This window comes from Zeus faber, assembly GCF_960531495.2.
Source record: "Zeus faber genome assembly, chromosome: 11".
NCBI classification, from domain to species: Eukaryota; Metazoa; Chordata; class Actinopteri; order Zeiformes; family Zeidae; genus Zeus; species Zeus faber.
The window spans coordinates 29091266-29118765 of record NC_137205.1 but is presented as its reverse complement, the minus strand read 5'-3'; the positions used below and the strand labels follow the sequence as shown (position 1 = coordinate 29118765).

Sequence of the window (27500 nt, the reverse complement as noted above, 5' to 3'; positions counted from 1 at the left end):
AAAGACCAGTTTGGACATGAGGGTCTTTGGCTTTAGGCGTAGGGCATTGCCCAGCGATCTGGAGTGGCATATCGACACATATTCATATTTGTATTGCAGCACTTTAAAACGTGGACAGGAATATCAGAGTCCAGTGCAAATAACTATGGTGTCATTGTCCAGGTGGCGGGAAAAATATCTTAAAAAGTCAGAAAATTCAGACACCACAGTCACTGGTGTGTGTGTGTGTGTGTGTGTGTGTGTGTGTGTGTGTGTGTGTGTGTGTGTGTGTGAATGCATGTGTGTGAATGTGTGTGTGTGTGTGCATGCGTGTGTGCGTTTGGTATATGTGTGTATGTGTGCGTGCGTGTGTGCATGCGCGAGTGTGTGTGTGCATGCGTGTGAGCGTGCATGTGTGTGTGTGTGTGTGTCTGTGTGTGTGCGTGCGTGTATGTGTGTGTGCGAGTGTGTGCATGCGTGTATGTGTGCATGTGTGTGCACGCACGAGTGTGTGTGTGCATACGTGTGTGTGTGCGTGTGTGTGTGTGCGTGTGTGCGTGCGTGTCTCGTGAGAGTTGAGCTCTGCTCAGAAAGGACGGTGACTCATCCGCTCCTCTCCTGAAAACACCCGTTGGTGCAAGCGCTGGCGGCGCGGCCAGGCGGGTGAATGGACGGGGCTGACCCTGCCGCTGAGAGGATCGCCGCGAGACGAGCGCTTTAATGGCCCCCGGCCAATTGGCATCAACCACACGTGGCCCCAGGCTGCGGTTCAACCTTTCCGCCGGGACCGTCGAAATTACTGTCCATCCACGGATCATTCAAGGAGCGGTTCGGATTTTCAGAGTCCACCCCTGGTTTTCCCCTCACGCAGGAAGGTTCCAGCCGTCTCTCTTCTGAGTTTTTGCACTGAACACAGACTGTGGATCTGTCCCCCTTCACTCGGGAGGTCATACCGAGTGGCGGGGGACAGATCCACAGTCTGTGTTCAGTGCAAAAACTCACCCCCCATCGCAGACAGAGCAGCATGACCCTGCAGAGTCAGGGAGCTACCTTACCAACTATGCTCGGCCTCATCGCTTTTGTTGTCGGTGTCACACCCAGACGGGTGACCCACCGAATAACGCACCGGAAAGACGAGGGGGCGGTCGCCCTCCGAGGGAAAATCCGCGCGCTTTACTGTGTTTGTTATCGGAAAAGGCCGCGACGTGGTCAAAAATGGCTTCCGCCAGGGTTTCCGCTAAATAACCTCACGCCGGTCTCAACGCCGCTTGGTTACAAATATGAGAGAAATGCAGGTGATCCCCCGACCAATGTTTGCTTTTCTTCGGTTGTTGCACTCCTCGAAAAGCAGCAATTATCGTCCCCGGCGTCGGGGAGGGCCGAAACCGCTGCAGGAGTGAAAACCAACCTACAGCACTGCACCAGTAGAAAACAGGGATGAACTTCACAAAAATCCCGGACTGCTCCTCTAACGCTTTTAGGATTTCCCCCAAAACACACGGTGTGCACGCTCGGCTCCCTAATCAGCTGGCGCTCTCTCCGCAGGATCGGCTGTACTTCGTGATGGAGTACATCAACGGAGGCGACCTCATGTACCACATCCAGCGCGTGGGCAAGTTCAAGGAGCCTCAGGCCGTGTGAGTACGACGCACGTGGATCACGTCGCTCTTCCCCGGTGGCGATTTTTGGGGGGCCTGAAAAGGCGGGAAAAACGCTCTCACTGTATGTGTGTTATAGGGGTGTAATTGGGGATGGTAGCTCAGGAGGTAGAGCTGGTGGTCTAGTAATCTAAAGGTTGCTGGTTGGATCCCAGGCTCCTCCTGCTAGCATGCTGTAGAGTCCTTGAGCAAGACACTTAACCCTTAATGGCTCCTGATGGCTGCGTCCGTCGGTGTTTGAATAATTGTAAGTCGCTTTGGATAAAAGCGTCTGCTAAATGTAATGTAATGTAATTGGGGCGGCACACCAGGTTTTGGCGCGCCAGCCCAAGATTTTCTGTGGTCCCGCCGGGCCACGCCTGCGAAGGATTGCCTGCCGGCGCCGCTGGTCTCCTCCGCACGTGCGCATGTGGCAATATTTGTTTTTTTTTGGGGGTGGGGGGGGATAGCGCGAGAGCAAGCAGGGGGCGCGGGCGTTCCAGAGGCGCGGGCTGCTTGTCAATCTGCCCTCCTGTTGTGACGCGTGAGCCACACCCCGAAACGCCCACGGCCTCCCGAGAACCTCGACTCGGCGGCTTGACGTGTTTCCGTGTTTTTGTTTGTTTGTTTGTTTGTTTGTTTGTTTGTTTTTTCACGTTTCAAATCAGCCATCCGAGGAATTCTTATTTTAAAGCGGGGGCCGGCGCAGTGCGACAAAGGCTTTTCATGATTCCAGGAGCTTTGTGTGGTGAACATGAAGGATCAGTGCTCCGTCGTACCGCTCCCTTCTCTGGCCAGTGCTCAGTTGGTGCTATTCACTGAAACCATGGAAACGCCTTCTTCTATGAGCCTTGATTTTCCTGATGTTAGATTCCGTATCTTTCTGTTCTCTGGTTTGATAACGCTGCTCTGCTCAGACCGTGTTGGACGCTGTGCAGGGATACGTACAGAGATATTCGTGCGTATTCATTTTCCTGCAGAAATACTCATCTACGTACTGTATGTTAATGCTTATATTTTTGCTTTGTTCTCTTATTATCATCAGTGTTATTCTTCCCATTTTGTCTTGCACAGCCTTTGCTGGTTCCCCTTTTATCACTTCACTGCACCGGTCATGTATGACATTGGGTGACCAATAAGGATCTTTAATATTGCTAATAAAAAAAAAAATCTTAAAAAATAAAATCATAAATAACAAGAATATGTTTTACTGAAAATAGGATTTTTGGTAAAAGCCCTATTTAGCCGGTCAGAACACTTTTGCAAATGGCAAACAGGATTCATCCGTTGTGATCATTTATTGTCAGCGTGCTGAGTGGAGACGCGTTGGAGCGCCGCTGGTTAAATATAACTCTGATGAGTGATCGTTTATGAATTCATTCACCGAGCTTTTACGATGACAACTGCAATTTGTGTGTCTGCAGATTTTACGCCGCAGAGATCGCTGTGGGGCTGTTCTTCCTCCACAGGAAGGGAGTCATCTACAGGTGAGTAAAAACAATCAAAATAATAATACTGCTACAGAGAAAAAAGGAGTAAAAAGCACACCCGTGGCAATTAATAACAAAACGCATGATGAGGAAACGTGAACAGTTGTGAGGAGAAGATCCGAGCAAAATACGGGAGACAACATGAGACATTGAAATATCATTTGAAAGAGCATTCGTAGAGCGACATGGAGCCATCAACAAAGCTATTGTTTTTTGGAGGTTAGGGTTAAGGTTAGGGAGTTAGGGTTAGGGTTACTGTTAGGTTAGGATTAGGGGGTTAGGGTTAAGGGGTTAGGGTTAACGTTAGGTTAGGGGTTAGGGTTAGGGGGTTGGTATTAGCGTTAGGTTAGGGGTTAGGGTTAGGGTTAGGGTTTCAGGATGGGTTAGGTTGGGGTTAGGGTTAGGCGTTAGGGTCAGGTCGGGGTTGGGGGTTAGGGGTTTGGGGTTAGCGTTAGGTTAGGATTAGGGGGTTAGGGTTAGGGGGTTAGGGATAGCGTTAGGTTAGGGGTTAGGGTTAGGGTTGCAGGATGGGTTAGGTTGGGGTTAGGGGTTAGGGTAAGCGTTAGGTTAGGGTTAGGGGGTTAGGGTTAGGGTTAGGGGGTTAGGGTTAGCGTTAGGGTTAGGGGGTTAGGGTAAGGGGGTTAGGGGGTTAGGGTTAGGGTTAGGGGGTTAGTGTTAGGGGTTAGGGTTAGGGTTAGGGATAGGATGCAGTCATCCTCAAACAACTCGAAAGTCGTCTTCATTGATTGAAAAAAGACTGAACACGTTTGGACGTGACGTTGACATTTTCGGCGGCTCGGATCACACTTGTTTTTCACACCTGTTTTGGATCGTACGGCGAAACGTCCGCTTTTAAAAGGACAAAGAACTTTTTTTTCACCTCAATTCCAACCGGAATGAGACGAAGCACGGACCCCTCGCCGTGTCGGAGAACGGGCGAGTACAAGGACCGGGAGGTGAATTGTGGGGTTGGGGCAATAGTCCAGGAAGGGAGACAGGGAGAGCGAAGGGCCAGAACAAGGGAGTGACACAAAGAACGAGAGTAATGTGAGATTAGAGAGAGCGAGCGAGAGAGAGGATTAGGGTTATATAAATATATATATATATATATATATATACAGTATATATTTATATAACAATCAAAAAAAAGAAATAGAGTTAATAGAAAAACACAGGCCAACAACATGATCGTCCATCGGAACTTTCTTCTCACTTATCTGGCAAAAAGTGGATTCAAAATAATTTTGGACAATAAAATGTGAAAATTGTGAAAACGTACAATTTCCCAAAAAATTTAGTCTTTTGGGGTCGAGTCAGAGATCAGCGCCCATGGAGTTGATTTCAAAACTATGTCAGGTGACGGGTCCAACTCAAAACCAAATTGAACACCCTGGCTGTCGTCATGTGAGGTACACGTCGACTTTTATTTTTGTTTTCAGAGATAGAAATAAGAAATGAACAGATTGGATTCCTTCAAACTCCCTCCCACCCGACCGCTGGTGAAATAATACCCGCCGCTGTCCGAGAGTCACCTTGTAGTTGTTTTAAAATCGGGCTCCGGACGCCACTCGAGACCCAAGAGACTCAAGGGTCCAAATTGGAGAACTCCACCTGGCCCCAAAAGGATGGAGGGAAGGGCAAATAATCACCATGACTCCAAGCGGCATGTACGGAGAGACTGAGTAGGGGACGGATCAGAAGGTCGAGGGTCGTGCGGCCATCTTGAATAATTGCGCGCGCACACACACACACACACACAAATGTGCGCACACATTTTGAGCGTCTGCCGCTGTTGACCCCGGTAGAGACCTGAAGCTGGACAACGTGATGCTGGACTCCGAGGGCCACATCAAGATCGCCGACTTCGGGATGTGCAAGGAGAACATGTACGAGGGAATGAACACACGCACATTCTGCGGCACGCCCGACTACATCGCCCCCGAGGTGAGGCGCGCACGCACGCACACACACACACAGCCTGGGTAGAAAGGTCGATTATTGATTCATAGTTTTCTTTTCTTCCAGAGCTCTGTGGATTTCAATGACGAAATGGGGTGAATTAAAGCTTTAAAATAATGGATACATGTATTTATTCAGAATACTTCACCAGAACAGGGAAAATTAAGTTGGCAATGAGGGACAAACATGTACAAAGTATGAATGCATTGAGTACGTCGAAGAAAGAACGTCATTCACTTTCTTCACACAACGATGGAATCAAAACATGATCAACAGTTAATATGGTGCATACATAAGAGAGGAGGCTGATTTTCACTGCTCCCATGCCAACTGATTTCAAACTCGGCATTAAACGGCATTGAAAAAGGTCTTAAAAAGTCTTGAGTTAAATTTTCTGACACCTTCAGTCACGATGTTGAATGTAGTTTTATGCTCAGCAGATGGAAATATAAATGAATTATGAATGTGGCTTCATGGGAGTCTGTGTCTCGTCCGGGCTTCATGAAGACAGAAGACGTGATGGAGGTGTGTCATTCTGCCTCTCAGGCGATGAGGGAGCTCGGCTGCATTCACACCTCGGGGCTCGACGCACAACTCAGATATTTAGCCGAATTCCGACCCGTCGTCCGACATCTCTCGCGCCCCGCCGGGCCTCACGGCGCGCGCGCCCGTGCGCATGGCGACCTGTTCCGGGTTGCCATGGCGACGCAGGCGGAGGGCAGACGTAGAACCGGCAGACGAGCGAGGGCTGAAATCGCCTTTTCATTATCGCATGGCGCAGTGACTACGACGTGGAATGGTCTTTTAGGAGGAAAATATCTGACCCGAGTATTTAAATTCAGAAGAAATGTGAATTACGATAATTATTATTATTATTATTATTATTATTGTTATTATTATCTAATAATGCAGTTCTGATGCAAAACGAGGGCGTATTGCACAAAATAAAGCATAACAGAAGTAATGAAGGAAAAAGGGCATCAATGGTGCTGAGCTGTCAATATGTCAAGGCACTGGAGCACATTTAAAAAAAAAACAAGAAGTGGGCGAGGGGCGGGGGGGGGGGGGGGGGGGCGTGGCTCTATTCCCCCGAAAAAGTGTAAAGAGGGCGTGGTACTCAATGCACAGCGGTTGGAGGTTGGATATAATTGGTTGCAATTGGTTATAATTCATGACGTAGAGAGCCACCCAAAGTACTAATCTACGTCAGCATCCTCCCTGCACACGTTCTGCTGATCTCAACCAGTAGGTGGCGCTGAGCCACGCCTCTGATCTGCAACGCCGATCATCTGATCACATTTGTGACGAAACCTTCATTTTATGGCCAGGATTGATGTCACATATTTAGGTTTCCGGCCCAGACAGCACGTTCTAGTGCTCAGTACCTCTTGTTATGTCATGTTACCAGCGCCCGACCAGGATCTCACCTTGGTTGCCAAATTGGCCAGTGTGTGAATCCAGGAGCTAAGCAACGTGGGAAAACAATGGCTCCATTTTCAAGTCACATCATTTTCCATAATTCCATAATCGGTGACTATATTTTTAACTTCTTTGAACCAAGTGTCCCGAAGATGGGCGACAGAAACCAGAGAATATGCCCTGGCGTTTAAAGAGCAGGCCAGCGGAGCACCGCTTTGAAAAAAGGACAAAGGAACATTTTCTATCAAATCTTCCTTTTTTTTATGTCTTGAAAAGGGTTTCGATCGCTGAAGCAGCCGTGATTTGTCCCTTTCATTATGTGTATCTACAGTAATTCTGAGTATGTGTAGGCTCCTGTTGATGTGTTAATCTGTGCATAATTATGTGTATGTGTGTGTGTGTGCGTGTGTGTGCGTGAAATGCGTGTGTGTGTGTGTGGGGGGGGGGAAGTGTGGGTGGCACGGAAGAAAGAGCCTTTGTTATGGCAGCCAAAAATAGCCCTCTATATTTAATGGCAAGCGACTTTGTTGGAGGTTAGATGTGGAGAAACGCCACGTGCCGCCTAAGCGCTGCTCAAGTCATCCCTCCCCACCGTCCCCGCCGCGCCGCGGGGTTCGATCTCGCCTGCGGAAAGACACAAAAGTCGGGCGAGGATGGAAACGTACAACTGCCGTGGAAGAGCGACCGTCGTCATGGTTGTTTATCCCTGCGACATGTGTTTCTGTTGCTCTGTGTGCGTGCGTGCGTGTGTGTCTAACTACTACCCATGTGTCTCCCCTGCCAGATCATAGCGTACCAACCCTATGGGAAGTCGGTGGACTGGTGGGCTTATGGAGTTCTCCTGTACGAGATGCTGGCAGGGCAGGTAAATAACGGTGAAAGGCCCCACCCTCCAGCTCACCTTTTCGGAGTGGGACTGCTGTAGTGATAGAACGCATGTTGTTCATGTCCTCGGAGCTGCCGGGTGGTGCATTTCCCAACACAGACCCACGATCCCAAACCTAATTAGTCTGTGTGGACTTTGGGTTTCCTCCCTGTGTTTGCACAGGTTCACAGCCGACGTTTAGCCTCTTATTTATCTCTTTCATTTCAACTCCGACGGTGGATTGCAGCTGTGATTTAAAATGACCTTGCAACTTGCTGGAGGCCAATCCCACGGGTAAAAAAAAGAAAAACGTTTAAGAAAAATGTTGCTCTGATGCCACAGTAGATAGAAAAAAAAAGCCCTCGTAATATAACGGAAAAGATGATTCATTCTCTCATTTATTTGCATGCTCATTATTTCGTGAATATGGCTCCATCTGTCTTTGCTAATGGGGAGGGACGGCCTCGGGTGATGCTGAGCATCGGGGACATGAGGCGTCAATCAAATCTGCACCCGTTTTCCAAACCTGACGTAGGGTTTGAAAGAGTCGCCTGGAGTGACTCACCCGGCTGCAATCAAGACGTTCTCCTCTGAATGGAAGTGCTGCACAAACCCCAGCGGATCGCAGAGTGGAGCCCAGCATTTACACTGATTCGGTGTTACCTTCTGATGGAGGCTGGGAGGGGTGGGGGTGGGGGTGGGGGTGCGGCCTTAAGAGATGCAGTAGCAGGATTTAAATAGTCGGCCCCACTGAATGGAGTCGTGAAATGTTCAGATGGAACCCAACAGGCTGTGGGTCCACGTGAAGTGAAATGGGTCGGTACAGCAGATGAAGCCAGTCCCAGGAGGCGGTCGTCGAAATGTGAGGCCGGGTGTGGAGAACCGCCTCCCTTCCGAAGAGGACTTTATCTGTTTCTGTTTGGACAATAAAATGTGAAAATTGTGAAAACGTACAATTTCCAAAAAAATGTAGTCTTTTGGGGTCGAGTCAGAGATCAGCGCCCATGGAGTTGATTTCAAAACTATGTCAGGTGACGGTTTCTGTGTTATATGTTTCTGTTCATAATAAAATTATTATTTTTACTTTAAGAGGAGGATAATCACCTCGAGTGAAAGAGGCTGTGGCCGCTCTCTTCATGGCATGTGCCCGATGTGGTGTAATTGATGCTGGCGCTTGCAGCCCCAAGAACCCTCCAAGCCCAACGTGCTGCAGCCACGGAGGAATTTTGAACCCGCAGAAATATTCAGAGTTCAGAAAACGGCGCTGACCTCTGTTTCGGTGTGGGGGTCAAACCGATCTAAACACCCCACAGCGCCAGAAACATCTGACCAGAGACCGGAGACCAGGCCCCACCCCGTGCCCCCATCCCTTCACATGGAGACGTTCATCTGTTTGTTTTCCGGGGCGTCGATGTGTGATGTTTTTTTTACATTTTTTTTTTCTTTCTCTCTCCTTTAGCCTCCTTTCGATGGAGAGGACGAGGACGAGCTCTTTCAGTCCATCATGGAGCACAACGTGTCCTACCCCAAGTCCATGTCCAAAGAGGCCGTCTCCATCTGCAAGGGGGTACGTTCCGTTCATCCAACCCAGCTTCGTCTCCACAGGGAGTAAAAAATGGAAACACAGTTCGTTCATTCAACTTTGTGTTTTGTGCCACAAAAAAAATGCACTTCACCTTGAAATGAACCCTCACACAAAAGATTCATATGACTGAAATAACATTAAGTTGGGGAACCAAATTAACCTCTGTCCCGACAGATCATTTACCACTTAAGTAAATTTTTTAAGGATATGAACTTCGCCCAAGTGGCGTCTTATTTGAGTCAACGTTGGAAATTTGTGGAAAGATTCTTTATCGTTTATAAAAAAAAATGTCTGTTGTGTTTTCATCCAGTAACTCGTCCTCAAACAGGAGAAAACGAGACGAGGTGTAAATTAGTAACAGCAGAGGGTGTCCAACAGGACGTTAATTTTCAAATGCTGTCAGTCTTTACACCAAAGTACTGCAAAACTCTGACTCGAGTAGAAATTGGATGTGGAGCGATCTGTGAAGCGGTGTCTGCAGTTGGAAGTTGTGGGGGGAGGGGTGGGGGGTTGGGGGTGGGGTGTTGTCCAGTGCTGTCAGACTTGTGCTTCCAAGGATTCTCGAAAAAATCAAAGAACCAACTTGGCATTCCACCGCCGTGCGTCTGCAGCGGATTCTCACCGAGGACGACGCCGGCAAAAAGGAAAGGTTTTGCAATTAGATTTTCAAGGTTTTTCCGTCTGAAGGATGAAGCGCCGCCCTGGAGACAAAGGGTGGTGTCGGTGGTGGAGCAGAGTGCCTTCCTCCTCCACGGGTTCAGTTGGTGGGGTCGGCTCCCACGCTGTGGGTCAGGCGCGGTTCTGGTGGAAATACTTGTCAGAACTTTAATCAAATCTGGCGATCTGGTCGTCGGTCAAATCGGGTGGATGGATGTTGGTTGTCGCTATAATCACTTTAACTTTTTTAAATGACAGATTTTTACAAAACGTAAATCTCGTTTTGGGGATTTCTCTCTTTCCGACATCACGCTGCACTGCCGGCATCTGTTCTGTTCAGCAGCCGGAAAACAGGTATTTCGGCCTCCGATTCGCACGCAGGGAGATCGAACCCGGATCCAGGGAGGCTGGTCAGGTCCCCTCACAAGGCGTCGCCCGCGTCGTTTATCGTGATCGTGATTTAAAGATTCCTCAAACATGGTCTTTTTTTTTTACCTTCCATCCCTCTCCAGCGTTCTCATTTTCTCTTTATTTATCTTTTCCTCTGCCACACCCTTTTCTCTCCCTCTCTCTCTCTCTCTCTCTCTCTCTCCAGCTGATGACCAAGCACCCGTCGAAGCGTCTCGGCCTGGGCCCCGAGGGGGAGAGGGACATCAGGGACCAGGCCTTCTTCAGACGCATCGACTGGGACCGCCTGGCCAACAGGGAGGTGCAGCCGCCCTTCAAGCCCAAAGTGGTGAGCGTAGTCTTGGACCCCCCGCCGCGCTCCCATTTCGACCCAGTCGGTTCATTCGAGAAGCCACATGCGTGGCGGCGCGGGGCGTGGCCGAAATTACGCCTCGAACCAAACGTCCTCCTCATTTGCAGCGACGGTTCCACCCTCCACCGCAAAGCTTCCTTTTTGGCGAACCCCTTACACGCCTCGCCTCTTCCTCTGCAAGCCGCGCCGACGAAAAATTGACCCTGAGAGCGGCAGCCTCCTCATGGGCTTGTCTCTATTCACGCCGAGACCCTTGAGAGGAATTTCGGCGGCATCCATTCAGGGGCCCCGGCGCGGTATGAGATGGGATGTCGGCGAGATCGCAGAGTGCGTCTTTAATGGTTCCGGAGGGATTCATGCGCACAAAAGAAAAGAGGCGTTGAGGTGTTTTTTTTCTCCCCTCAATGGGATAATTACGGAATACTTACCGAACGCCCCGATGTCCGGACGTACCGCGGTTCCCGAAATAAAAGCCATTAACGCCGTTATTTCATACACGCAATAGAGTATATTTACCGGGGGATGTAAGCAAACCTAGGGCAGATGAACAATGCAACGAGCGGAAATATTTTCCTGGCGCAGGCGAACAAAGCAATAAACATCGAGAAACGGGGAAACGTGAGCGGCGTAGACGGAACACGGCGATGCGTGCGGAATCCGACCGGATCGGAGACGCATGACGTCACTGCCGCCCGGCTCGGACGACGCCGTGCTCCAGCAGTTTGGGGGGCCGGGTTCCGAGCTCTGCGTCGGGCGTCGACGTCTCCGTGACCCCGCCTTCGGGACCGCAGTTGATTTTTTTTTTGCTGGAAGAGTCGTAAAAGATGAGTTAAAAACTTGAATTAAGGGGATGGCCGCTCGATAACACAGTGCCAGATAGCGGAGCCGGAGCCGGAAAATTCTCAATATTCAACATTTCTCCCGGCTCACGTCCTGTTTTTTGTTCTGTTTTGTTCGGCGTCTGACGGCGCGCCCTGTCCTTCCTCTCGTTTTCACAGTGCGGCAAAGGGGCGGAGAACTTTGACAAGTTTTTCACCCGCACCCAGCCCATGCTGACCCCTCCAGACCAGCTGGTCATCGCCAACATCGACCAGAGCGAGTTTGCAGGGTTCTCCTACATGAACCCGCAGTTCATCCACCCCTCCCTGCACAGCGTCGTATGAGGAGGAGACGAGACGAGGAGAGAGAGAGAGAGAGAGAGAGAGAGAGAGAGAGAGAGAGAGAGAGAGAGAGAGAGAGACATGGACTGTCTGGGACTGCAGGAGCCTCGCAGAACTCCAAATCTAACCCCGCCAACCCTAAAATATCTCTACTGTTCGAAAGACTTAATATCGTCTTCTACTCAACAAGTTATGTCATCAAGGGGTTAAATTGGGACTTGGGAGGTGGGGGGACCCTCATTTCGATTTTTACCAGACCGACCCAAGTTCTTTTTTTAGTGGAACGTCAAACACATGTTTGCATGTTTGTCATCTTCCAGTTCTATCCACATATCTGTAACGCTAACTGTCACACAGCGAAACTGGCGGAACTTTACGTTTCTCAAACTACGGCTCCGCTGACCGCAGTACGGTCGCTTGGGTTTCGGTTTTTTTTCATGGGAATCCTTGAAGGTGGACCCCTCCAGGAGGCTCGTATCGAAAAATAATGGCAATCTCGGTAATGGGAACCCCAACCATATCTTTTGTTACTTGTGTATTATCTATAGGTGGGAAGACGGCGTCCACCCGCGCCCACCCCCCAATTTAACCCCTCTGCATCATCATCATCATCATCATCATCTGTGCGCTAAGGGTGGAGATGGGCGACCGGGTATGAAAGCAGGAGGTGCCCAGATGAGTACAATAAGTCCCTAGTAAAAATGTAATTGTGCCGTGAAAAGAAGTAGGAGTGAAAATCATGGCATTTCGAACCCTCTGCTCTTTCGTTCACACCCTGCCCTCAAAAATCTCTAAATCGGTCATGATTCCAAACCACCATCCTCCCTCTCTCCACATCTCCGGCCTTCTTCCCTTCTACGAATGTGTGCAAGAGAAACTCTCCTACTATGCCTTTAGGTCTTGATATTGAGATGCAAGATGTAAATAGCTCCTCCTCGTCCCCACTTCTCCCCCTTCTCTGACCATGCAAAGAGCTGCGAAAAAGCTGCAGTGCACGTGGGAACACGTCGTTTCATTTTCTATCCCCGTCCTCCTCTCCTGACTGTGCTGCCATTTCTAAACTGCTACACATGCATTTTATATATTTAAACGTGAGGAAAAAAAACGGACCGTCTACTTTTATGTGAGTGCCAAAACGGAGGCAGAACAAAAGATTTTTATCACAGATCCCACTGAGAAACTAACCAGCTGTATCAGTTGCTCAACCAGTACTCTTCGACTCGCTCCGTCCGACCCGTCGGTTCGCCCCCAACCGCCTTCCCCGATGTCATCGACCGGCCGAGCCCGTCTTTCCAGAGCCCCCGTTTTTCTTTTATGTCACATTTTTTGTAGGCGCAAATATAAACAAAGTCGTTGAGGGCGCCGGGAGCGCACGCTTTGATCGAGTCACCGTTCCAGCGCCTCCACCCGGGCCTCCTGGACGGGCGGAGCGATGGTCTGGCGGAGCGGAGGACGTCACGTTCACGACTCGTCGGGTCAGGGATCCCTGGATCAAAGGGCGTTGCGTTTCTTATTTTACTATGAAGATGCTATTTCCATATGCAGAGAAATGTTTTTTGCATGCCTATTTTCTGACTCGGTATAAGCGGTAGCTTCTCTAGGACGCGTTACAAAGTCTGGTATCTTATCATTGTAAACCTTAGTACTAAAATCTGTGTTGATATATAATTGTTGTACGTTTTGAAAAGACCTATTCTCCAGAGCGGTTTATCGCTTTCTTTTTTTTTTTTTTTTTTTTTTTTGTTTAATTGTTAAAAAAAATACTTCCTGTTTTATGTTGGGCTGAGAGGGAGAGCGAGAGAGAGAGAGAGAAAGAGAGAGAGACAGAGAGAGAGAGAGAGAGAGAGAGAGAGAGAGAGATGTCCACCTTTTATGTTTGTAAACATGTTCAAAAACTAAGAAAAAAAAGGTGTTTCCAGAAGAAAAATTATCCCCAGATTTTATAACAAACTGAATGTGCTTTTATTACGTAGATCAGTTGAACATTTATATGTTCAGATTAACCCTAAAAAAATAAAAAATAAAAAATAAAAATATATATATATATATATATTGTTTGGCTGAATCTTTGGTAGCTTTGGTAACAGCAAAACTTGTAATATGAATATCCTCTATTATATACAGTACTGTACATACAGTATATATATATATACATACACATACATACATACATACATAGACATATATATATATATATACCTATATGTATGTATATGTATATATTTGTATGTATGTATGTATGTATGTATCCCTTGTTGTTTTTCTACTGTCGAGCGTCACAGACAGGTTCCAGCACCTTGGTTTCACAGCGGTGCTGGAAGTGGTTGAACTCCCTCTTGCCTTGGTCTTCTCAGGGCTCCGAACACCGAAACTGAATCTCTCGTCCAAACGACGGTGCAAGGACTTCAGGGCCCTTGGCGGCCGAAAGACGCCTCTATCCCCCCCTCACTCACGTCGTGTGCATGTGTGTGGCTCGGCCTGACCTGAGCATGAGACAGGTCCTTGCATGCGACAGCGGTGTGGACGCATGGAGCCTGCCACGCCCGTCACTCGGAACGAGCCTCGCCCTCGCCCCGTCCCCGTCTCGCCGCCACCGTCCAACTTTTTTTCTACCCGTCGCGTCACGCAGCCCCCACTCACAGACGACTATTACCGTATGTAAATTCCTTTCCACTGGCTTTCCGCTCACCGGTGCCAAAAGGTGACGAGCTGAAAACGATTTATCCCCATTTATCATCCAAACGCAAGATTCCGAGACGGCCGCGCGAGGAGTCGAACCGCGGTGAGGCTCCTTCAACTGCCAAATTTAGGGAGGCTACGCTGCACGTTCACCCTGTAGGTATTTACTAAAACTACAACTGTAGCCTGACGTTGCAACTGTCACATTTGGACCAAACGGATCGTTTTTTAAGTGCACAGAAACGAAACAGAAATAAAAACCCAGAATGTTTACATGTCTCACATTGAGAAGCAGTACCAGAGGAGGCTCGGCTCGTCGGGACACCGCAGTCGCTTTTTTGGGGATGTTCGTACGTTACCTTTTCCTTTCACGGCCCCTGCTTTTTGTCACCGGATTCTTCTTGTTCCTCTGTTTATTGTGGTATGAAGGATACTGTGTATAAATAAAGTATGAAATTGAAAATCTACTATCCGGCGTGTGTGACTTGTGATTTTCTTTCGAGGTTGTGGATTATTCACAGTCATCGCAGCGGAAAGTCACTGAGCATCTGTCAACGCTGTCACGACACTGGGACCAGCGCTCTCAAAGCATCAAGGGTTTATTGCGAAAAACAGGACGGAGTCAGAACCAGGACTGGACAACCACACTGGACTATCGGGTGAAGAGTGGAGGCAATCTCACACTGCGAGAGTGGACCGGACCGGTATATGTAGACAGGCCTTGATATAAATATATATATATATATATATATATATATATATATACATACATATATATATACATACATATATATATACATATATATATATATATATATAAAAACAGACGGTCTACTTTTATGTGAGTGCCAAAACGAGGCAGAGCAAAATATTTGTATCACAGATCCCACAGAGAAACTAACCAGCTGTATCAGTTGCTCAACCCTTACTTTTGAATCGCTCCATCCGACCCGTCAGTTCGCTCCTAACCACCTTCCCCGATGTCGGCGATATATATGTATGTATATATATATATATATATATATATATGTGTGTGTGTGTGTGTAGACAGGCAGGTATATACTACATATACTGTATACAGTGTGGCAGTTTCTCCTACCACCCGCCACCCAAGTGACGTTTTCAGGGCCCTCCGGCACAGAGGCACAGATGACGGGGTTGTAAACACAAGTTTATTGTAGAGAGTTGGCCAGTTGGAATTAGCCAGGAGCAGATAGAACATGCTGTGACACAGCGCTCCTCTCCTGAGTGAGTGTGGGGATGTGGGTTTTAACCTGCTGCTCGTTAGACCAACCAACAAACAACAAGCATGCAGCCACTCTGATCCCGATCACCTACATCCAGATCAGGTGTGGCTGCTCAAACCACATCATCCCCACACCACATATATATATTTATGGGTATATGTAGACAGACTTAGGCCGACATGTTGTCACAATGCTGTGATGACAGGGTGGTTATCTCAAATGACAGAAGAAATAAACAGGATAAGTGACAGAGTAACACATGGAAACCTGTGTTGTGACAGAACTATAATGAACCGTGACAGAAGCAGAGTCGTTTTAATTTAAGATAACCAACAGCGTTGGAGCCTCGGAGGCGAGCGTTGCTGTTTGTTTTGTGTTGAGAAGCGGCCGCTCTGTATTCACACCACACTATGAGAAATAAGACATTTCATCACCCTGCACCACCCTGCACCACCCTCCTGACTGAATACCTGACACAAAGTGATGGCACTGGAGCGGAGCTGTCCATGGTGCTGAAACCATTCAATCTGACTGCCTCTCTCTCTCTCTCTCTCTCTCCCTCCCCCCACTCTCCCTCTGTCTCTCTTTATCTCTCTCCCCCTCTCCGCCCCCCTCTCTCACTCTCTCTCTCTGCCTCTCTCTCTCTTCTCTCCCTCTTTCTCTCTCTCTCCCCCCTCCCCCCCTCCCTCCCTCCCTCTCCCTCGCTCTCTTACAGCAACAGTTTTCATTTCCTCCTGCACTCCCACTTGGAGACAGTGAGTGATTGTGTTGGATCATTGGAGTACACTGTGTATTTCTACAGTAAGGGGCTTCATCCATTTACTTGTGGGCTTCCTCCAAACACTATTGCTTTGCAGAAGTGGATTTTGGGTTGAATGCAGCTGACCTGAGAACCCGCAGAGCTCTGGAAACTGCCTAATGGCTGTTGGTCACCACGACTTGTAGCTCAGCACAAGGAGGTGACCACACTGCTGAACCAGGTGAGAAGTTAAACACCATTTTGAAAAATGGACAGTGTGTTTGTTTTTGTTTGTCTTGTCATACCTAGCTATGATGTCATTTTAATTATTCTGATATCCCTGCAGGGCTGCGCACACCTCGGGCTACGTTTTATTTCAATTATATTGAAGGAAGGATTAAGTATAAACAGACGTTCATTAATAATTTAGGAGTTTGGAACATCTGTGTAGATCTATGTATGTATATGGATAGATTTATTTATTTATTTTACGATTTATTTATTTATTTATTTACCTGTATTTACTCCATTACTTACTTATTTACATAATTATTTATTCATTTACTTACTTATTTATTTATTTACTTGTTTATTTGCACATTTATTTATTTATTTACATATTTATCTAATTATTTGCTCATTTAGTTACTTATTTATTTATTCATGTAACTATTTATTTATTTACTTTTTGCCTATTTATTTGTTTTTTTATTTACTTATTTAATATTTTTATTTATTTATTCATTAAACTGTGTGCTGCGAAGTTTAACTATTCCTTGCTGTGATTGTGATTCGGTGAGCTAGTGTTGATTTGTCAAGGCTTTTTTTTTTGTTGTTTTTTTTCGCCTGTTTTTCAACTTGGAAGTCACTGCAGGGTCTTGGAGCTCTGTTGGATAAGGGAGAATTCTACTAAATCTGGCTGCAGCCTCACACCTCTGATTGCTCATTGTTGTTCCTGTCTGTGCTGCAGATTTGACCCCGAGAGCAGGACTGAAGAATGATGGTCTTGGTGTGAGGTTTTCTGTTGTATCTGTTAAGATTGGCTGTTACAAATTACTTGTCTGCTTAAAATCATCCGAAATCCTCATTTCCCACTCGTGCTTCACAGCTCGATATGACAAAACCACACTATGGTTGTCCAACAAAGGCAAAGAAGTTTGTGAGCATCGAACCGCAACCTGTAACCTCTAAACCTGTGACTTCTAAACCTTCCTATTCTTGCCTGATGCAAATTACTCTAAATTACGACTTCCTTAAATGTGATATCGGCATGGTCAAGATTTGCTTTTTTGCCAGGCAGAAAGACGTCAAATGAATTGTGATTGTGTCCTCTTTGACCGTGTGTCCTCCAGCCGTTCCCCCCGCCCTACTGTCCATAGTAATACACTCACATACACACACACACACAGTATTATGCACTCACATACACACACAGTAACATACACTCACACTGGCAGATTCTCACTTTGACGTTGGGCGGCTTTAATGAATGTTCAACCTCTTTTGCCCTGGTCTCCCCACAACCCTGCCCGGGCTTCATTTGTATGCGTCTCAGAAGGCTTTGGCAAACGGTGCGTCTGGGCAAAAGTAATATCCGAGGCTGACTGGCTACAGCTTTTTTACTGACGCACGGTTTAGTATTTCTGTCTTGCAGGAAATGCATTTCTTTTATTTTGTGTCTTGAAATGTTCGATGGCCGCACAGAACACACGCGTAAGAGAAATGCAGCGCAGCAGGTGATGTCGGACGAGACTGGGGGTGTTTGACACACCGTTATGTCTGACGGAGCCTTTCAACCTGTGTGCGGCTTTGCAACCGAAATAGATAAAAAAAAGCAGGGTGGTTGGTAGTTGCAATCAAGGTTTGAGTTTTTCTGCCTCACGTTCTTTCTCGGCTGTGAAATGCGGTGGATGTGCAGTGTTAAGTTGGACGTTCTAACCTCCAACCCGCCGTAACAATTGGTTCCTCTCTCAGTTTTTAACCCGTTCATGCTGCATTTCCTGTGATGAACGTGTGGATTTTGTTCAGCAACATTGAGTCAAATAATGTTAGGCAGAGCTCCTCCTGCTGATGGTCGCTGGTCCAATTCCAGGGCGAGTGGGAGTGGCTGTGACAGTCCAGGATGCCACTCGAGGGGTTAATCAATGAATCAATAACTAGTTGATAGAAGTATATATCCATGCAGGCCTTTCCACAGCAATTCGCTTCACATAACCAATCTTCCCGCGTTCTCTCCAGCACTTTTCGTTTCTGAAACCCCCGGAGGTCAACTCCCACTCCTGCGGCCATGAGCTCGTGCAGCAGGAAGGCGCTGACGTTGCTGAGCAGCGTGTTTGCGGTCAGCGGACTGGGCCTGCTGGGCGTGGCGGTGAGCACCGACTACTGGCTGTACCTGGAGGAAGGCATCATCCTGCCGGTCAACCAGAGCATGGACATCAGCACCTCGCTGCACTCGGGGCTCTGGAGGGTCTGCTTCCTGGCCGGTCAGCATGGGAACACAGCACTGAGTGGACGGATAGGGGGATGGGTGGAGGGGTGGATGGACGGATACACGGATGGATGGGCGGATGGAGAGCTTGGAAGGATGGATGATAGGTGGGCTGGTGGATGGACGGATGGATGGAGGATCAGACAGTTTGATCAAAATAAAGTAAGGCTAGATCGATGCGCTGTGTTTATATTTTTAGAGCTATGTGTGTGTGAGTGTGTGTGTGTGTGTTTGTGTGTGTGTGTGTGTGTGTGTGTGTGCGTGCGGGCGTGCACGTGTGTGACTGAACTGAGAGTGTGGGCAGGGGGACTGCTCCCCCTTGTGGTGCAAGCTCCTTCCTGCGGAGCTGGTTTTAAGTAAACGGATGTATTCTCCTGCAGGTCTGTAGAGATGGAAATGAAAGACGCAAGAACTCTCATACGCCTGTGGTCTAACTGCCGCACCCTCTCTTGAAAAAGCTCCACCACCCCTGTTCTGTTGGGTTTAGTGAGGGAGATGTGCAGTAATATGCGTCGTAGGTTTCATTGTGCGACTGTGTGTATTAATTTTAGCCTGCGCGCAAACGTGGTTATTTTCAGTGTATGAATTGAGAACCTAATTTGCACTTGAGATATCCACGCATTCACACATTCACTTTGTATTCAGCTGTGTGCCCTGCTCCGTGACACGTGTTTATAGGAAAATAGAGAAACACACACACACACACACACACATACACACACACACACACATCTTTTCTGAGGAGACAGATGTCATATCATTCAATAGCGCTCCGGTGTCATTGAGGTCTGTGAAACTCTATTTGTCTCCTATTGGTTGGGCTTGTCCCATTCATGCACTCGCTTCAGCCAATCAGGATGGAGCAGCATAGCCAATACAAACCCCCCGAGGAGCCCCTCTTTGTCCTCTGAAACCAGCTCGGCAAGACTGATGGGGGTCCGGCGGGGTACAAAACCCTGAGGGGGTTTAATGACAGTTAACATAGTTACACGTAGGAATTTAAAAAACAAACTAGAAAGGGAAACAGAATAAAAGTTGAAAATACAGGGTGAAAGTCGATGTATTCGAAGGCACGGGGGACGTCTTTAATCCTCATTTTAGGAGAGTATGCGTATGGAGCAGATCGGGGGGGGGTCATGGGGTCAGGGGGGTCGAAGGTCAATGTCTCGGTCTCATGTTTTGCTCTCTCTCCTCGCAGGTGAGGAGGCGGGACGCTGCTTTACCATCGAGTACATAATGCCCATGAACGTACACCTCACCTCCGAGTCGACGGTCAGCGTTCTGAGTGAGTGGCTCAGCCAAAGCCCCCCGGGGGGGGGGGACCCACAGGGGCCACGCTTCCATGTGCAGCTTAAAGCCGCCGCGCTTTAAAGTCCGGGCGATCGTCCGCGGTGGAGCTGCCGGTGCGGCCCGACACGGCACCACTGCGCGGGCTGCCAGTTCAGCCGGCTGCAGGCAGTGATGTCCTGAGGCGAGGGGTCGCAGTTCACACCTGGCAACCCCCCCAACCGGCCGTAATGGCCGCACCCAGCGGAAGGGTAGTCACCGAAAAGATGGAAACGTTGCTGCGTTTAAAAAACAGCTGAGATCTTGTTTTTTAGGGTTTTCTTTTTTATCTCCGCTACGCAGCTTTTGAATATCCCGTGCATTTCCCTAATTTCACAGAAGCTAGGCTAGTCGATTCCCTCCGCACCTCATGCACCGCGTTAACACAGTTAGCGCGCAGCCCGTCACGCATGTCAGTTCCGCGCACGCGGCGACCAAACTGGCGCCGAGCGTCGCGTCTCAGTTTGGGCTACGACAGAGAAAAGGCGAAATTTAGACCAAAATGAGGGTGATCCCTCTGATCCCTGCCCCGCTGCTCTGAAGTGGGATTCAAACTCGTCACTCGCTGCGACATGACCCAAAAACACGCCCCCGGTGGCAGCTGGTATTTGTTCCATCGAGAGTCCGGATGCCAAACTCAAATGTTGCAACCCCTCCCTCCCCTCCCTCCCTCCCTCCCTCCCCTCCACCCACAGAGATGATCCGCTCGGCCACGCCCTTCCCTCTGGTCAGTCTGCTCTTCATGTTCGTCGGCTTCGTGCTCAACAACATCGGTCACGTCCGGCCGCACCGCACCATCCTGGCCTTCGTCTCCGGGATCTTCTTCATCCTCTCAGGTTCCGATCGGCTCCGCCCACTTCCTCCTCGTGCCTCTCTCTCTCTCTCTCTCTCTCTTTCTCTCTCTCTCCCCTCCCTCCTTCTCTCCTCTCTCCCTCCCCCTCTCCCCATCTCTCCCCCTTCTCCCCCCACATTCTCTCTCTCCCTCTCTCCCCTCCCCAACTCTGTCTCTCTTGACCCCTCTCTCTCTTTCTCCCCGCCTCTCTCTTGCCCTCTCTTGTCTCTCTCTCCCTCCTCCCTCTCTATCTGTCTCTTTTTTTTTTTTTTTTTTAACTTTTTGGCAGGAATTTAACAAAGATCTTTTAAAGGGTTTTAATGAAAGCTTTAATAGAATGGTTTTACCTCTGAGCTGCACGAGGGCGGTTTTAACCCTTTTACCAAAAAACGGCCACTTCCAAGACATAAAGAACTGGCGACTGGAACATCTGCTCTGCACGGGCTAAAAGCTCCTGTCCAAGGTGCTGGCAGACAGACTGAGGAAGGTCATGGCAGAGGTCATTGATCAGGACCAGACGTACTGTGTGCCTGGTAGGTCCATCCCAGACAATGGTTCATTGATTCTGGACATCTCTGGTTCATCGGGTTTAGCTACTGGTCTCATTTTCTTGGACCAGCAAAAGGCGTTTGATAGGGTTGAGCATCAATACTTGGTCTCCCCCCCAGATCTCACTGCGAAGATCAAGGTTTAGTATCAGGCCATTGAGAGTGTACTGAAGATGGTGCCATTTTACAAAGCTGCAGTTTCTTACTTGATCCCAAAGGGATGCTCATTATCTGGCATGTTGTATTCACTCTCCACTGAACCCATGTTACAAAAGAGCCAAAATGTTTTAGAAGAGCTGCTTTTACCACATTTTACCATGAAATATCTTTTGTCTGCTTTGTCCTTACAGACAAAAAAGAGGACATTGTAAGAAAAATGGTAAAAGATTTTGGAACTTTTTCAGCTGCAAAGGGTATTTGGGAGAAAAGCAATGTTACAGAAAAAGTAGAGGGGAGGTTGACCAAGTGGAGGTGGCTACTACCCACAAAGGGATTTAATCGTCTACCACCTGGTGGCCTCTGCAGTGTGGCACAGGGTAGCCTGTTTGGAGCCGTCTGCAGGTCTGATTGGGAGAATTCAATGTCTAATCGCCAATGTCTCAGAGTGTCTTGTTCTTACAAAAAGAGAAAGGAGGACAGAGGCCGATCCACTTGAACAGCGGGATTTCAACTTTTCGGCTGCAGTTCATTCAGCGCCACCTCCCCGGTACGAGTGATGTAGTGTGGAGGATTTTAGGGAGGATAGGGGGGCTAGGGCTGGATTTTCATCTGTTTTTTGAACAGATTTTGGATCCTTTAAAATAGCTGTTTTACCTCCTTTTTTTAATCAGTCTTTTGAAAACATGGTCTCTTTTTAAATGGAAAAGGTTGAAACCTGCATCTTCCCCGCACTGATGACTGGAGGAGCCTCTAGTCCACGGAGCCAGGTTTGACGTGGATGATAACAGCACACCAGGACTCTCCCAGACATTGGGTTCCACCGGGAACGTCACGCTACGTCACATAACGGATGCAGCAGGACCAGGACTTTGCTGCTAAACCTCCGATCCACACGGCAACACAAGAGACATTCTAAACATGTGGATTAAAAGACTTTCAGAGGAGTGGCCGGCGATGCTGAGAGACCAGCAACGGAAGAGAACTTCCCTGACAAAAATGACCCTTTTCCAGAGTCTGGTTTTGGTCCGGTTTTAAAGAGATAACGAGCGGTTTTAAAACAGCAAAAGAAATAGATTTGTACATGGTGAAAGGCAATATACTTTACAAACACGATGTCAAAGTCTTAAACAAAAAGAACTTGAATAAAAGGTGGGACAGTGTAGAGAGAGCACCTCTTGAATAAAGCTCCTTTAAACAAGCGAGAATATTACACGGCTCTCTTGGAGCCAACTCTTTTGTCAATGTTTTAGTGAGAAATGGTCCAATGTTGCTTTTGGTGTGAAAATGTCCAATGTTACTTTTAGTGAGAAATGGTCCAATGTTGTGTTTAGTGAAAAATGGTCCAATGTTCTTTTTAGCGAGAAATGGTCCAATGTTGCTTTTGGTGAGAAATGGTCCAATTTTGTTTTTAGTGAGAAATGGTCCAAGGTTGCTTTTGGTGAGAAATGGTCCAATGTTGTGTTTAGTGAGAAATGGTCCAATGTTGCTTCTGGTGAGAAATGGTCCAATGTTGCTTTTAGTGAGAAATGGTCCAATGTTGCTTTTAGTGAGAAATGGTCCAATGTTGTGTTTAGTGAAAAATGATTCCAATGTGATTTTTTTGTGAGAAATGGTCCAATGTTGCTTTTAGTGAGAAATGGTCCAATGTGGCTTTTGGTGAGAAATGGTCCAATGTTGCTTTTGGTGGGAAATGGTCCAATGTTGCTTTTGATTAGAAATAGTCCAATGTTGCCTCTGGTGAGAAATGGTCCAATGTTGCTTTTGATGAGAAATGGTCCAATGTTGTTTTTAGTGAGAACTGGTCAAATGTTTTTTTGTGAGAAATGGTGCAATGTTGCTTTTGGTGAGATATGGTGCAATGTTGCTTTTAGCGATAAACTGTCCAATGTTGCTTTTAGTGAGAAATGGTCCAATGTTGCTTTTAGTGAGAAATGGTCCAATGTTGCATTTAGTGAGAAATGGTCCAGTGTTGCTTTTGGTGAGAAATGGTCCAATATGTTTTTAGTGAGGAATGGTCCAATGTTGCTTTTGGTGAGAAATGGTCCAATGTTGTGTTTAGTGAAAAATGGTCCAATGTTGCATTTAGTGAGAAATGGTCCAATGTTGCTTTTAGTGAGAAATGGTTCAATGTTGTTTTTAGTGAAAAATGGTCTAATGTTGCTTTTGGTGATAAATTGTCCAATGTTGCTTTTAGTGAGAAAGGGTCCAATGTTGTTTTTAGTGAGAAATGGTCCAATGTTGTGTTTAGTGAAAAATGGTCCAATGTTGCTTTTTGTGAGAAATGGTCCAGTGTTGTGTTTAGTGAGAAATGGTCCAATGTTGCTTTTCGTGAGAAATGGTCCAATGTTGTGTTTAGTGAAAAATGGTCCAATGTTGCTTTTAGTGAGAAATGGTCCAATGTTGCTTTTGGTGAGAAATGGTCCAATGTTGCTTTTAGTGAGAAATGGTCCAATGTTGCTTTTAGTGAGAAATGGTCCAATGTTGCTTTTGGTGAGAAATGGTCCAATGTTGCTTTTAGTGAGAAATGGTCCAATGTTGCTTTTAGTGAGAAATGGTCCAATGTTGCTTTTGGTGAGAAATGGTCCAATGTTGCTTTTGGTGAGAAATGGTCCAATGTTGTGTTTAGTGAAAATGGTCCAATGTTGTTTTTGGTGAGAAATGGTCCAATGTTGCTTTTGGTGAGAAATGGTCCAATGTTGCTTTTGGTGAGAAATGGTCCAATGTTGTGTTTAGTGAAAAATGGTCCAATGTTGCTTTTAGTGAGAAATGGTCCAATGTTGTGTTTAGTGAAAAATGGTCCAATGTTGCATTTAGTGAGAAATGGTCCAATGTTGTATTTGGTGAGAAATGGTCCAATGTTGCATTTAGTGAGAAATGGTCCAATGTTGCTTTTGGTTGGAAATGGAGAGAATTGAGTCAGATTTTTTTTTGTTTCTTTTCTGTTTTGGATGTTTAATTGTTTTTGTTATTTGTGCATATGGTTGGAGATATCCTTTGGAAATATGTAAAGATGTAAAAAATTTAAATTACCTCTCTCTTCCTCTCCTGTCTATCTCATTATATCCCTACCTCTGTCTCCCCTCTTCTTCTCTCCTCTACCCCTCCCTCTGTCTCTCTAACTCCTTCTTCTCTCAGTGAGAAATGGTCCAATGTTGCTTTTGGTGAGAAATGGTCCAATGTTGCATTTGGTGAGAAATGGTCCAATGTTGTGTTTAGTAAAAAATGGTCCAATGTTGCTTTTGGTGAGAAAAGGTCCAATGTTGTGTTTAGTGAAAAGTGGTCCAATGTTGCTTTTAGTGAGAAATGGTCCAATGTTGCATTTAGTGAGAAATGGTCCAATGTTGCATTTGGTGAGAAATGGTCCAATGTTGCATTTAGTGAGAAAAGGTCCAATGTTGCTTTTGGTGAGAAAAGGTCCAATGTTGTGTTTAGTGAAAAATGGTCCAATGTTGCTTTTAGTGAGAAATGGTCCAGTGTTGTGTTTAGTGAAAAATGGTCCAATGTTGCTTTTCGTGAGAAATGGTCCAATGTTGTGTTTAGTGAAAAATGGTCCAATGTTGCTTTTAGTGAGAAATGGTCCAATGTTGCTTTTAGTGAGAAATGGTCCAATGTTGCTTTTAGTGAGAAATGGTCCAATGTTGCTTTTGGTGAGAAATGGTCCAATGTTGCTTTTGGTGAGAAATGGTCCAATGTTGCTTTTAGTGAGAAATGGTCCAATGTTGCTTTTGGTGAGAAATGGTCCAATGTTGCTTTTTTTGGTGTGAAATGGTCCAATGTTGCTTTTGGTGAGAAATGGTCCAATGTTGTGTTTAGTGAAAATGGTCCAATGTTGCTTTTAGTGAGAAATGGTCCCAATGTTGTGTTTAGTGAAAAATGGTCCAATGTTGTGTTTAGTGAAAAATGGTCCAATGTTGCATTTAGTGAGAAATGGTCCAATGTTGTATTTGGTGAGAAATGGTCCAATGTTGCATTTAGTGAGAAATGGTCCAATGTTGCTTTTGGTTGGAAATGGAGAGAATTGAGTCAGATTTTTTTTTGTTTCTTTTCTGTTTTGGATGTTTAATTGTTTTTGTTATTTGTTCATATGGTTGGAGATATCCTTTGGAAATATGTAAATATGTAAAAATTTAAATTACCTCTCTCTTCCTCTCCTGTCTATCTCATTATATCCCTACCTCTGTCTCCCCCCTTCTTTCTCCTCTACCCTCCCTCTGTCTCTCTAACTCCTTCTTCTCTCACCCTCTCTCCATTTCTCTACCCCCACTCTCTGCCTACGTTCTCTCTCTCTCCCTCTCTCCTCTCTGCAACCCCACCTCTCTCTATCTCTCTCTCCCTCCTCCCTCTGTCTCTCTCTCCCTCTCTCTGTCCATCCCATTCTATCCCTCTCCCTCTCTCCTCTCCCCAACTCAGTCTCTCTCTCTACCCCTCTCTTTCTCCCTACCTCTCTCTATCTCTCTCTCCCTTCTCCTCTCCCCACATTATCTTCCTTCCTCTCTCTCTCTCTCTCTCTTTCTCCCTCTCCTTTCTCCTACCTCTCTCTCGCTCTCTATCTCTCTCTCTCTCTCTCCATCCCATTCTCTCCCTCTCACTCTCTCACCCCTCCTCTCCTTCAGGCCTGGCTCTGGTGGTGGGCCTGGTTCTCTACATCTCCAGTATAAATGATGAGATGCTGAACAGGACGAGGAGCAGCGAGTTGTTCTTCAGCTACAAGTACGGCTGGTCCTTCGCCTTCGCTGCCATTTCCTTCCTGCTCACGAGGTAAAGCAGCCGCCCAATTGAACACTTTCAAAAAAGTTTAGAAATTAAAAAGTTATCAAGTGCAGCCGCTTCAGTGCTCCAGGGCTGCAGACACAGTTGCATGTCACTGACTATTAATGGGATTTTATTACGACAGGAATCACTTTGAGATCCAGTTTTCTGTTGAAAAGTGTCCGAAATTAATGTGAGGATTATATGGTGAGAATTGCTGGAGTGTTGCAGGAGATCAAGACTATCATTCGGGTTCTAAATTCCCGACCCGAAACTGAAACTGAGTATGATATTTAAATGAATCAATCAATGTTTATTTGTACAGCACGTTTCATGGACATGGACATTAATTCATTATGTATAAGATGCATTCTGGTGTTTGCTTTTTATCATTATTATTATTTGATTACATTCTAAAGCACTTGTATGTGATGTTGTGTATGAAAGGTGCAATTAAATTATACAAAAGTCTAATATTATTTTGATTATTATTATCAGTATGTCAATAATAATACTAATACCAATACTACTACTACTACTACTAATAATAATTATAATAATTAAAACAGTAATAATAACCTAAATACTACTACTACTACTATTAGTAGTAATAATAATAATAAGTAATAATAATAATAATAAGTAATAATAATAATAAGTATTATTATTATAATATTAATAATATTAATAATACCTATTATTATTATTATTATTATTATTATTATTGTTGTTGTTATTATTATTATGATTATTATTATTATTCTTATTATTATTAATAATAATAATAATAACAACAATAACAATAATTATGATAATAATCATAATATGAATAACAAACACTGCTACTGGTGCCGTTTTAAAAAGCTGCCGTTTCTTACTTGTACTTTTCATGTGTTTTTTCATGTGTGTTTTTCACTCCATCCTTCTTCTTACTGGACGCCCGCAGAGTGCAGGCGTCATGTCCGTCTACCTGTTCATGAAGCGCTACACGGTGGAGGAGATCTACCAGCCGCGGCACCCGGGCTTCTACCGGCCGCGCCTCAGCAACTGCTCGGACCACTCGAGTCAGTTCCTGCACCCCGAGGTCTGGTCCCGCGGCCGCAGCCCTTCCGACATCTCCAGCGAGGCCTCGCTGCAGATGAGCGCCGGCTACCCGGCGCTGCTGAAGTGCCCCGAGTACGACCAGGTCTCCTCCTCGCCCTGCTGAAGAGGTCAGAGGTCA

The 27500-nt window shown here is 46.5% G+C and overlaps 2 protein-coding genes across 3 annotated transcripts in view; both read left to right on the top strand.

The window, feature by feature from the left end:
- The window catches only part of prkcab (protein kinase C, alpha, b), a gene marked incomplete at both ends in the record, with an annotated part of 139348 nt that extends 127834 nt beyond the window's left edge, over positions 1-11514 (top strand). For both annotated transcript variants that reach the window (XM_080009514.1, XM_080009513.1), the window contains 7 exons: positions 1525-1616; positions 3041-3103; positions 4912-5050; positions 7269-7349; positions 8809-8916; positions 10187-10327; positions 11350-11514. In XM_080009514.1, the coding sequence (XP_079865640.1) occupies positions 1525-1616; positions 3041-3103; positions 4912-5050; positions 7269-7349; positions 8809-8916; positions 10187-10327; positions 11350-11514 (789 nt within the window). The remainder of the gene's footprint in view (positions 1-1524; positions 1617-3040; positions 3104-4911; positions 5051-7268; positions 7350-8808; positions 8917-10186; positions 10328-11349) is intronic.
- Positions 11515-18463: 6949 nt separating this feature from the next.
- On the top strand, positions 18464-27485 carry cacng5b (calcium channel, voltage-dependent, gamma subunit 5b; the record flags this gene model as incomplete). The annotated part of the gene is given in 6 exon segments (XM_080009088.1): positions 18464-18659; positions 19863-19949; positions 20686-20826; positions 26143-26280; positions 26283-26287; positions 27225-27485. Coding segments are annotated over 6 exon segments (828 nt in total).
- Positions 27486-27500: the final 15 nt, after the last annotated feature.